General features: G+C 40.2%; 1 protein-coding gene across 4 annotated transcripts in view; it reads right to left on the bottom strand.

Moving 5' to 3' along the window:
• The window catches only part of DMXL2 (Dmx like 2), a 171,024-nt gene extending 158,549 nt beyond the window's left edge, over positions 1 to 12,475 (bottom strand). For 2 of the 4 annotated variants that reach the window (XM_004088236.3, XM_030814091.1), the window contains exon 1: positions 12,106 to 12,475. In XM_004088236.3, coding sequence (XP_004088284.1) covers positions 12,106 to 12,192 — 87 coding nt within the window. In that variant the 5' untranslated portion in view covers positions 12,193 to 12,475. The remainder of the gene's footprint in view (positions 1 to 12,105) is intronic. The other 2 variants (XM_003266928.4, XM_012507551.2) reach the window with 1 other exon arrangement.
• Positions 12,476 to 13,134: the final 659 nt, after the last annotated feature.

Raw genomic sequence — 13,134 nt, 5'->3', positions numbered from 1 at the left:
AAGGGCTAATATCCAGAATCTATAATGAACTCAAACAAAATTACAAGAAAAAAACAAACAACCCCATCAAAAAGTGGGTGAAGGACATGAACAGACACTTCTCAAAAGAAGACATTTATGCAGCCAAAAAACACATGAAAAAATGCTCATTATCACTGGCCATCAGAGAAATGCAAATCAAAACCACAGTGAGATACCATCTCACGCCAGTTAGAATAGCCATCATTAAAAAGTCAGGAAACAACAGATGCTGGAGAGGATGTGGAGAAATAGGAACACTTTTACACTGTTGGTGGGACTGTAAACTAGTTCAACCATTGTGGAAGTCAGTGTGGCGATTCCTCAGGGATCTCGAACTAGAAATACCATTTGACCCAGCCATCCCATTACTGGGTATATACCCAAAAGACTATAAATCATGCTGCTATAAAGACACATGCACACGTATGTTTATTGCGGCACTATTCATGATAGCAAAGAGTTGGAACCAACCCAAATGTCCAACAACGATAGACTGGATTAAGAAAATGTGGCACATATACACCATGGAATACTATGCAGCCATAAAAAATGATGAGTTCATGTCCTTTTTAGGGACATGGATGAAACTGGAAAACATCATTCTCAGTAAACTATCGCAAGGACAAAAAACCAAACACCACATGTTCTCACACATAGGTGGGAATTGAACAATGAGATCTCATGGACACAGGAAGGGGAACATCACACTCCGGGGACTGTTGTGGGGTTGGGGGAGGGGGGAGGGACAGCATTAGGAGATATACCTAATGCTAAATGACGAGTTAATGGGTGCAGCAAAACAACATGGCACATGGATACATATGTAAGAAACCTGCGTATTGTGCACATGTACCCTAAAACCTAAAGTATAATAATAAAAAAAAAAACTAAAAAAAAAGATTAGAAGTACATACTGCATGCCACTTGCACACAATACAGCTATGCTAGAAATTAGTAAGCATATTTGTAACTTTAAAAGTTTCATATATTCAGAAATTTACTTCCAAATTACTTATGAGTTCATGGTTTTAAAAACAGCTTTGTAGAATGCAGAGAATGCAGATCTTGGAGGAAAACGTACATTCTAAATTCATCTCTTAGGGAGAAAGACAAAAATGAGCTAAGCATTTAGCTCAACAAGTATGGGAGAAACAGCACAATTAATATAACATAGAAGAAAGGAAATAATAAATTAAGAAAAACATTAATAAGATAGAAAATAAGTACATAACAGAGAGAAGTGGTAAAGCTAAAGTGCGTTCTTTAAAAAAGATTAATAAATTTGATAAACCTCTGCTGAAGAAAAAGGGAGAGGCACAAATAACCAATGGCAGTAATGAGAAAAGAAGCAACAGAGATGCTGCAGACCTAAGAAGATATTAAGAGGCTGCTGTGAACAACTTTATACTCATAAATTTGAAAATCTACACAAAATAGAATAAATTATTAGCAAAATAACTACCCAAAAGTCATTCAAGAAAGAAAATTACAGGTAAACATTCTAAAATCAGTAATAATATGAGCTTCCTCCATGAGGCCTCAGTCCTATTTACCAAAATGTTAAGTGGGGTTATCTCTGGATTGTTCCATTATAAATGATTTTCTCTTTCTTCAGCATTTTTCAAATTATCTACAAGGGCAAATGTTACTTTTTACATCTTGCGGGGTCGGGGGGAGAACTGGGAGCTTTGTGTTCCAGTCTTAATTCTACCACAGTACTAACTAGGTGGCCTTCATTAAATCATTTAATTTCTCTAGAGTATTAGTATCTTCATCTATGAAATTGAGAGGTGAAGCCAGCTGGTCTTCCTGGGTCGAATGGGGACTTGGAGAACTTTTCTGTCTTACGAGAGGATTGTAAAATGTACCAATCAGCGCTCTGTAAAACACACCAATCAGCAGGATCCTAAAAGTAGCCAATTGCAGGCCCTGAAAAAAGGGCATTCTGATAGGACAGAAACGGAACATGGGAGGGGACAAGTAAGGGAATAAAAGCTGGCCACCACAGCCAGTAGCAGCAACCCACTCGGGTCCCCTTCCACGCTGTGGAAGCTTCATCCTTTTGCTTTTCACAATAAACCTTGCTACCGCTCACTCTTTGGGTCCATGCCATCTTTAAGAGCTGTAACACTCACCGCGAAGGTCTGCGGCTCCATTCTTGAAGTCAGCAAGACCACGAACCCACTGGCAGGAACCAATTCCAGACACAAAATGAAGATACTAGACTAGATTTAATTTGTAAAGCAGATTTGATTTCATATGCTTCACAAGGTAATAAAATATCACAAGGCAAATGGAGGCAGGGCGAGATCACAGAACCGGGGCGAAATTAAAATTGCTGATGAAGTTTTGGGCACGCACTGTAATTGACAACATCTTATCAGGACACAGGGAGAGCAGACAACCGGTCTGACCAAAATTTATTAGGCGGGAATTTCCTCGTCCTAATAAGCCTGGGAGTGCTAAGGGAGACCGGGGCTTATTTCATCCCCTATCTACGACCGTAAAAGACAGCCATCCCCAAAGCAGCCATTTTAGAAGCTTCCCCTTAGGGACGCCTTCTCCTTCTCAGGGATGTTCCTTGCTGAGAAAAAGAATTCAGCGTTATTTCTCCTATTTGCTTTTGAAAGAAGAGAAATATGGCTCTGTACTACCTGGCCCACAGGCAGCCAGACTTTATCTCCCTTGTTCCCTGAATATTGCTGTTATCCTGTTCTTTTTTCAAGGTGCCCAGATTTCATATTGTTTAAACAATTTGTGTAGTTAATGCAATCATCACAGGGTCCTGAGGCAATATTCATCCTCAGCTTACGAAGATGATGAGATTAAGAGATTAAAGACAGTCATAGAAAATCACAAGAGTATTGATTGGGGAAGTGATAAATGTCCATGAAATCTTCACAATTTATGTTCAGAGATTGCAGTAAAGACAGGTGTAAGAAATTATGAAAGTATTAATTTGGGGAACTAATAAATGTCCATGAAATCTTCACAATTTATGTTCTTCTGCCATGGCTTCAGCGGGTCCCTCCGTTTAGGGTCCCTGACTTCCTGCAACATAACAACATACACCAAGTCCTCTTGTACAACACTGCACTTTAATAGCTAGTTTATCTTGTATGCACAATGCCTAGGCACCTAAATATTTTTTGAATAAAGGATAACCAGTAAGTTATACGAATTCTTCTGGGGATTGGAAACTTTCAGTTTTACTTTCTATATTTCAACACTGTTGGAATTATAACTTTTTTACAATGCAGATATTATATTAATTTTTTAAACCAAAAAAAACTGACTTCTTTGTGGTTTTTATTTGCTTTTTGCTTTTAATGGCCAAACTGTGCTTGTAATTATGTCTATCTAAAATTTGTCCAGCATAAAATTATCACGGCCATGTTTGAATTTTCCACTTGTCCACATATTAGCATATTCTTAAAATTTCTTTAACAGAATCTTGCTTCTATCCAAGAGTACTCCTTTGGTTGAGTTGAGATTACCACCAAGTACGGCAGCCACCTCAATCATGTCTTTGTTAGGCTCCTCAATTTTCAATTCCAGGACCAGCTCAGCTGATTGTTAACACATGTTGTGGACTATATTGTGTGCCCCCAAAATTCATAGCTTGAAACTCTAACTACCAACGTAACTGTATTTGGAGGTAAGGCCTTTCAAGAGGTAATATAAGGTTAAAAGAGGTCTTAAGGGTGGGGCCCTATAAGACTAGTATCCCTAAGAAGACAGAAAGACACCACAAGTGCATGTGCACAGAGGAAAGGCCATATGAGGACATAACAAGAAGGGGGCAATGTACAAGACAAGGAGAAAGTCCTCCAGATAAACCAAATCTGCTGACACATAGATCTTGGACTTCCAAACTCCAGAACTGTGAGGAAAAAATTCTGTTGTTTAAGCTACCCAGTCTGCATTATTTTGTTATGGCAGCCCCAGCAAATTAATACAACATATTAAACTCCTAAAATACAGAATCTCTACACTCCAGGTATTTGTCAGGCTAACCTCTAATTCATTATATACTTAAGTCTTTCAAAAGCATCATTGAGGGAAATTTGAGAACCGCCTGTCAATTCCTCTTGATACATTAATATATATATATATCCTTGGAGTAAACCAGGGCAGCACAGCTTTACACCTGTATTATATCAAAGCTCCCTGCCTTCATCATATAAAATTGATTTTTCTAAATATGACTTAATGCCACTGACCTATATCAACAAGTATTATAAAAAACAGCCTTATGAAAAATCACTGTTTTTGCTATAAGAATGTGTGGATTACACTAAGTATCCTTTCCATTTACTAATTTATTGAGTACTTTTTTGTACCACCTTCTGTTTTAGGTGCTAAAGAAATAGCAATAGAGGGCATTGCAGGCACTCAGGTTTTTATTCTGAGTGGAAAAAAAAGCCACGTGAAAGTCTGGAATAAGGGACTAAAAAGATTTTATTTGTATTTTAACAGGAGCATTCTAGCTACTATGTTGAAAATAAACTGAAGGAGGATAGGCTAGAGTCAGAACAGGCAGGAAGACCATTTAAGATTCAACTGCCATAATCCAGGGGAAAAAAAATGATGCTGTCTTGCACCAAGGTGGCAGCAGTAGAGATAAGAAGTAATCAGATTCTGGAAGCATTTTGAAGGTATAACCATTAGAATTTGCTAACATTAGGTATGGGACATAAATGGAAGAGAAAAGGTAGATTACAAGCGAAGTAAAGAAAAGTGGAGTTGCCATTTATTGATTTAGGGAAGACTGGAAGAGGAAAATGTTATGAGGTCTTTGTGATAGCTATTAGACCTTCAAGGAGGAGATGTCGAAGAAACAGCTGAGTATACAAATCTGGAATCAGGCTGAGAAGAAGCAATTAAGCATGGTAGGAGAAAACTAAGAAGGCTAAATGAAGACAATGTTTCAGTAGAGCAGAAAAGGCATTTTTATAAGAGAGAAGGGAGAAACTGCTAGAATCATGCACTTGAGTAGGAAAGAGAGATGCAAACCGTAAGGTACAAATCTGGGTTTCTCACAACTTCAGTACTACTGACATTTTGGGCTTGGTAACTCTTCATTGTGGAGGGCTATCCCGTGCACTGTAGGACGTTTTATCAAAATCTCTGGCCTCTCCTCACTAGATGGCAGTACCAATTCCCCACCTCCAGTTACAGCAATCAAAAATGTCTCCAGACACTGCCAAATGTCTCCTGGGGGACAAAATCACACCCAATTTAGAACATAAATGGAGGAAGTGGTCTTTGCTGAAAACACTGGTTATTCATCCACATAAAAGGAATGATGGGAGTTATTACGGGAAAGGTACATGATGATAATATGATTACCTCCTGCTGATTAGATCCTCTTAAGTGTGGATGCAGTCAAGGCCGGAGATGATATGAAGAAGTTGCTAGCACAAAACCAAACCAAAATCATTACTCCTAAGAAAATGTATGGAATTTTGTTTTTGAACTACAGCTAACATATGAACTACATATATCTGTGAAATGAGTCTAAGCTAGAATGTTTATGTGTTTTTTGTGTCCATCTACGCTCACTTGCAAAACACACTTACGACTTTTTGAGTTTCTCCTAAAATCACAAGAAGAAAACACTACTGATTTAGTATGAACCAATGGGTTTCTCCTAAAATCACAGGAAGAAAACAACAATTATTTAGTATGAATTAAATTAAATGTTATTACTCCCAAGGCTCAGTTTTTAGAAGAAAATGGACCTAAAGGAACATCTCTCCAGTGATAATCCATCTAAGAGGGTATTGTTTATTCCCCTAAAATCACTCCCACCAAATTACCATGTATAATATTTAGAGGGGCCTAACTCTATTTTCTGTATCTGAAAGAGATAAGATAACCATTACATTTTTTAGGTGTTCAGGACTAGGGGTAGACAGCATTAAAGGAAGCCTCAGGAATCATGAAATGAGAAGATTGGAGAATAAAACTTGCAGGCAAACAAAAAAAAAAAGAAATTTAAGAAAACAAAAACCCACATACAAAAAAATAAGAAATGCAGGCAACTAGTTTCATATTTACATCAAATTCCAGGATTACATGAGCTATCTTTAAGAGAGAGTGAATATAGTCATGTCACCTTTGTTAAGTTGTACGTGGTCCCTCAATACCAAGTTACATCATGGATCAGGGTTTCAGACCACTAACATAATGCAAAAGGATTCTACAAACTCGAAAAGATTGAAAACCCTAAAACTTCTACTAAAATATTTGGCTTCCAAATGCGTTTTAAAAAATTACTGACAAATGGCCGGGTGCAATGGCTCACGCCTATAATCCCAACACGTTGGGAGGCTGAGGCAGGAGGATCACTTGAGGTCAAGAGTTCAAGCCAGCCTGGTCAACATCGTGAAATCCTGTCTCTACTAAAAACGCAAAAATTAGCCTGGCATGGTGGCACACACCTGTAATTCCAGCTACGCAGGAGGCTGAGGCAGGAGAATCGCTTGAACCTAGGAGACGGAGGTTGTGGTGAGCAAAGGTTGCACCACCGCACTCCAGCCTGGGTGACAGAGACTCCATTTCAAAAAAAAAAAAAAAAAAAAAAAAAAAAAAACCTGACAAGCTAGATAAGTCTGACTAAATCCAAATTTTAGATATTCTATATTATATCCCATTTTAAGTACTGCCTTGCTTTCATAGAAGGAAATTTAATTGGTCAGGCATGACTTGTTTTTCCACTGTGCCATTATGGTTGTTACCCAACATCCTGTGCTCTTTCAGATAATTAAATACTGAGACTCTGATTTGTTCTAAAAATTTACCAAGATCCAGGTTAAGATAATCTGATTATAATTTCTAAAGTAATATTTTAAATACCCCAAATCCTAAGAACAGAAACTAAAATAAAGGCATTGCACAGGAAAAGGAAAGCTGCGAAAGGAGAACCTAAATACCATCACACTGGTCCCATCTCCCATCCAATACTGTACTACGGCAGTCGCAGGCAACTATTATCTGCCAGGTGCCAAGAACCAAAACCTAATCAAGAGGCTCCTCCTCAGCTGTAAGCCCAAAGACTCATTCCTAGACCCACTACTTCATAAACGCTCTGAATGGCCTATCTACTGAGCCAGAAAGGAGGTTAGACTCCCTGACTGTGAGGTCTAATCAAGTCTTGTAAATACAAGTGAGGTCTGATCAAGTCTTGTAAATACAAGTGAGAAGCAATATACGATAAAGACTCCAGACCTACAACTTCAACACAACCACTTTATGTTTCTAGTCCATTTTCTCTTTTGGCCCCTGAAAATCTCTAGAGAAGTCCATATAATTTTCATTCGTGGTCTAAATACTTAAAGAATATCTTTAAGAACTTCTTTTACAGATCAAAGACCTAAACATGTTTAAGTGACTTAGCCAACACCATACAAGTAGTTGGTCTCTGACCTCCCATTTTTGGGGAAGACATTATTCAGAACCTTACCAGAGTTTCTGAGTAGTTGCTAGGAGTCTTCTTGCTACAAGCAAGAAGGCTAATTAACAATCTACACAAGGACATAGGACTTATAAACCCTATATTCACATACTGGCTGACACTAAGCCCAAGCCCACAAGGTTTTAAATGCATCCGTTTAAACAAACAAGAAGCTACACTCCAAGAACAAAAAGGCCAATTTCTCTTAGAAAACAAGTCCATTCTAAATTCTTGACTTCTGTCTTTCCCTTTCCTCTCAGCACAGGTTGACACATTAATAACCAGCCAGTACAGAAGCATGTTTCTAATCAACCCCTTGATTCCCCTGGCCAAAAGTTATCTCTTAGTCTTCCTGAATTCCCACTTAAATACTGGTAATATTGCACAGCTGGCCTACTGTGGTTAGGTACGTGTCTTTTACTCTCCTATTAGATTACCAGGTTCCTACACTTCTTCAATAAACTCCCTGAAATCAAGACTATGTCTTGTAATTCTTTTTTTTTTAACACCCACAAAGCTTAGCATAGCTATGTGTTCAACATTTGCTAAATGTATAAACTGGTTGATCATTTTCAAGGTTTGGTGTTGTCATAACTCTAGGACTGAAATTTTATTCTACAATAGAGTTAAGACATATCTAAATGCCATAAAAGAGGTTATACAACATTATCTTCTAATTTTTAAATGAATGGTTTTCCATTTATTTCCAACCTTTTGTTGGTATTTTAATAAAAAAAAAAATCGAATGTCAGAATACCAAGTATGTTTTCCTGAAAAGCTACAGGTAATGTTTGCAAATTATATTTTTTCAACATTCTAAGAGTGTCTGTTATTTAATGAAGAAGTCCTGTGGTTAAAAAGTAACTTTTGCAAAGAAAACAGTCACTCAATAATTTATCCTTCGTATTATGCCATTCCTTTGCTTCTGTTGTTCTTATCTTTCCAAACCTTAATCTTCCATAAAACCTCTTCTTGTTTTCCCAACTACAATCTCTTCCATCTGCCTTATGTTATAATTATATAAATCATTTTAATCTCTGCCAGTATATTATAAATTCCCTAAGAGTGCAAATGACTTACTAATTTTTGTAAACTTTGATCAATGTGTTGAAATCATGTCAGACTGGAATAATAGTAACTGCCCCTATACATCTCAAAATAGTCTGCAAGCCTTAAGGCCAAATGAATTTTTAATTTAAAAAATCATCATGTATGATCATTATTTCAATTAATATTTTAATATGTGCAGTAAAGTTTAAGAAATAGCCAAGGACTGTCTTTCAGAAAAGTAATAACATAAATAATGAGAAATTTACAATATCTGTTGCATAAACCCTCAAAACATTCACTCAAGGGTAGTTAGAAATGTCTTAAAGGCAAAATAAAGTATAATAAAGCTCATACACGGGAGAAGATCATCTCTTTGAACTACCAGAGATTTGACTTATTGCAGGATAACATTTCCAAAACCTAGATCTTACACTGAAAAGAACAAAATTGTTCAAAAGGTGATGTTTTAAAATGTGATATCTACAGCTACATTTACGAAATCACAATTGAATGTTTAAGAAAACAGCTGTATACTGCCTAAACACAAGTGAAAAGCATCTTAGCTTATGTGATACCACTAAAACTACAGACATCAGCTGAGATTGTCCACTACAGACTGCACTACCATGTCAATATTGCACAAACTGGGACAACACGACATCAAGTAGTCATTCACAGCCAATCACGCCACCCACCATGCACAGCAAAATATACAACACACATTTCGTTCAATTATTACAATGTCATAAACTCAAAATCCTTTTAGAACAATTCTGTTCTTCAAAGATGTATCAATTTTAGACTCTGAAATAAAGTATGTATTGTATTTTGAAAAGGTTCTCAGGTTACCATGAAACACAACATCAGCTAAGAATCATGAGTGAGTTGCAAGACAGTAGTTCCTTCTACACTGTGTCTGGGAGGCCTTCCATCTATCCACTAACCCACCTACGCACCCACACACCCTCTCCAGAGCAGGCACTCATATTAAGAAGGAAATACTACCAAGAAAAGCCCACACGATGAGAAGTCACAAGACCTTCATTCCAAGTCCTGGCTGGTCCCCCTTTTAATCATCTGATCCAGAACTAAAGCTTCTTCACCTGATTGCTCTAAAATCAAATGACAGGCTCCATGAAGAGGAGCTTGCTTTTTATTTTTATTATTATTTTACTTTATTTTATTTTACTATTATTACTATTTATTATTCCTATATTTACAAACATAGGAATTCAGGTATTTGTTAGTTGATTATAGATAGACTGCTTGAAAGCAACTTTTTTTTTTTTTTGGTTTGTTTTTTTTTTTTTCAATTTGTTTTTCACAAAGCCCAAGAGGTCATTTCTAGTTTATGGCAAAATTATAACTGGATCAGTGCGCTCAAAACTAAGGTAGTAAAATGAGATGGTGTGCAAAATGGGTTTGTATTTACATTTGTCAAAAGACCAAAATAACAGTGTCACAGGGAAGCATCCTAAACCAGGTAAATTTTGAGTCGAATTTGGAAGACCAAAAGGACTGTCTTGTTGCAACATAAAAATGCAGGTTAGAGTAAGAAGATCAGTATGTAACAGAGGGGCCAAAGTGAGGAATACGTATAATTAAAGTCAAAGATGGAGAATACTTGACAAGTTTACATTTCCTAACACAGCTATTAGAAACAATTACATATTCTTAAGCCAAGAGTGATATAGTAAAATGATACTTGAAGAAAATTATCCTAGCGGCGGTGTGGAGGATGAAGAAGTTATCAAACATGACAGTTTTGAAAGCTTTTATACTAATACCAATAAGATTGTAAAATAAGGTGGTGGTTAAGGATATGAAAAGGAGTAAATCTGGTAGACAGTGCAGAGTCAACTAGACTTTGTGAAACGCTGAATTAGGGAGGTGCAAGAAGATTTGAAAATGACTCTAAGCATCTGGTCACAAGTGGCCTACAGCATAACCACACCTGCACAGCACTAACAGTTCTTAACACAGGCTTTTCCAGGCTGCATCTGAACCCGTTTATTTAGTTCTACATACCAGACCTGCAGTGAGACAGCACTCCACTTTAGATGGAAGCAGAAAACTACCACCACCATTCTAGCAGGAAAATATCTATAACCAAAGATTCCAGCTTTGTTTCTTGATTAAAGATGCCCACTCTTCTAACCCTGAGGAACTTCCTATCTGCACTACTGGGAACAGGGAAATTTCTTCTCTCTATCCCCAAAAGATTCTCCACACACTTAAGACCAAGCTCAGCTCTATATGAATATTTTAAGTCACATGTACATAAAACACAGATGACCAAAGGGGTCGTTCTAAACTGGAGCTAGGCCAAGTGGATTACACTAAAAAATTAAAATGGCTAAAAAGCAATCTTCTGGGGTTAATGTATCACAAAACGTCAAAAAATAAATTCTGTTCCAGAATGCACTGCTACATAATGATTCTGCAGTTTTGCTGAAGCTTTATTTTCCGCAGTTTTAAAAACACCGTTGGAAAGCAGACATCAAAGGGTTTTCCTTGTCTAAAAAGCATACCATTACGCTATTTCCAATTTTATCAAGAAGAACAGTTTACAAAATGTATTTAATAAAGGTCTGGCTGCCTACAGTTCCTTTTAAGGAAGACCATGTATAAATTTCATTCTTTAAAAAAGAACTCATTAATCTATGAGAGTCTATCTATGAGTAAACGAAGCTCCAAGGCTTGGTTTGAACATGTTCCATTCTCAAAAAGGACTGATGAGTCCAATCTCCCTGAGAAACATGTCTATTTCATCCAGCTTTTAAGGAGATTCTAAAACGTTATGTATACATACACTTTTCTCAAACAAGCACTGTCGTAAATTTTTCACATTGCCTTACTATATTAAAAAAAAGGCTACCTTACAGATTAAAATATTATCTAAGAGGATTACCAAACTACGACCTCCTGATAAATGAGACAGCTCTCCAAGCCACTGTGACTCTAACCCTTCCATTCTAAATCTTTCGGGCGCAGAGGATGAATTTTTCTATCTTCTGGTTGGAATTAAGATCCTGCATTATCAGGAGATACACAGAGTCAGGCTTAAAGCCACAGACTCCAGCAGCTCCTTGCTGCCCTAGCACAGCGGGCAGGGGGAGCCAAGGCGCAGCATCGCCTCCACGCTCCGAGACCAAGTCTCTTCACCTCCACGCTCCGAGACCAACACCAAGTCTCTTCGCCTCCACACCGAGAGCAGGTGCGAAACGGACGCTCTGGGGTTTCAGCGGCACCACCACTTTCCTCCACCGCAGACCGAAGGGCCGCCCTAGGAGGAGACTTCTTCTAGTCCAGTCACCTCAGGCCCGTTTGCTGGGGGTGGAGAGTGCGGTGGATTCCTAAGCCTTTCCCCTAACGGGTGATTTCCTACACCAGACGCAGGACCCACGGTCCCACGGGTCCCAGGGGGAACTAAACCCCAAGGCTGCAAAGGGGCCACGGGTGGGGCCCACCAACATCTCACAGCCTCCTGAGGAGGCGTGCGCCCTGGACAGGAGGTCCCTGCCCCCGCGTCTGGCCCCTGGTATCTTCCCCTAGGGCTCCCGGCCGCCGCTCACCGTGAAGGGGACATCCCCGACGCTGCCCACGGAGTAGCAGTTGTCTCCAGGGTTGACAGCCCCGGTGAGGACCTGATGCAGATGCATCTCCGGAGCCCGGGCTGGACAGAATGCGCGAGAGGGGCGACGAGCCCCGCGCCCGGCCCTCCTCCGGCTGCGAGAGCCGTTTCCCTCTGTGCCTCCCTCGGAAACCCGCCCCGCGGAGGCTCTGGCTTAACTCCTCGCCCCCCTTTCGCCTTCTCTCCGCCTCCTCCCTGCCATGGGAGCTCCTCGACCGCCGCCGCCGCCCGGGTCGCCGCTCAGCTGCGGAAATGCCCGGATGTTCCCACTGCCTGCTGCACCGGCGCACAAATGCGGGAGGGCAAGGGTGCGTGTGAGGCGGGGGAGGGCACCGGGGGGAACGCGCGAGCCGGGAGCGTGCAGCAAGGGAGCGGGCCAGCGCGCGCGCCCACCGCGGGGGAGCGACGGTCGACGGGAGGTAGAGCCCTCCTCCCGCGTCAAAGCTCTCAGCTCAGTCTTTCTTCCCCCACAATCACCCGCGTTTGCGCGTGCGCGCGCCGTGGTTTCCAGGGCAATTGCGCGCGCCGCGCCGACCCGCCGTCCCGGGATTGCGCGCGCAGACGTGCGGGAGTTCCCTTGGAGCCCCCCGGGCTGCGGCCGCTGCGGAGGTGGGGGCGGAGGCGGAGTGGGGTGTAGGTCGCTCGGTGCCACGCAGCAGTCGGACGCCGGGGACGCGCTACGAGCCCGTTTTGCTGTGTTGAACCTATTCCAGAATACAGTGTGCAATGGTCAGTGCAGTTGACCTCAGAAGAAGGACACCCGTCACCGGGAATTTCCACCTGGAGCTATCTTAGATCTCTTCAGTCTTTTCCAAAGTGCAGTACATAAGATATTTTATTTTATTTTACATAAACAATGTAGGCATCTTGCAACTATTTAGAGAAGCCGTACTCCCCTGAAAGCTAATTATTTTGCTCCCACCTTTTGTCACGGTTATTCTAGACAGCAAAAAGCCGCCTTAGAGATGGG

The sequence above is a fragment of the Nomascus leucogenys genome, chromosome 6 (assembly GCF_006542625.1).
Source record: "Nomascus leucogenys isolate Asia chromosome 6, Asia_NLE_v1, whole genome shotgun sequence".
Classification (NCBI taxonomy): Eukaryota; Metazoa; Chordata; class Mammalia; order Primates; family Hylobatidae; genus Nomascus; species Nomascus leucogenys.
Note: the sequence above shows the minus strand (reverse complement) of the source record. Positions and strands in the feature narration are given on the sequence as shown.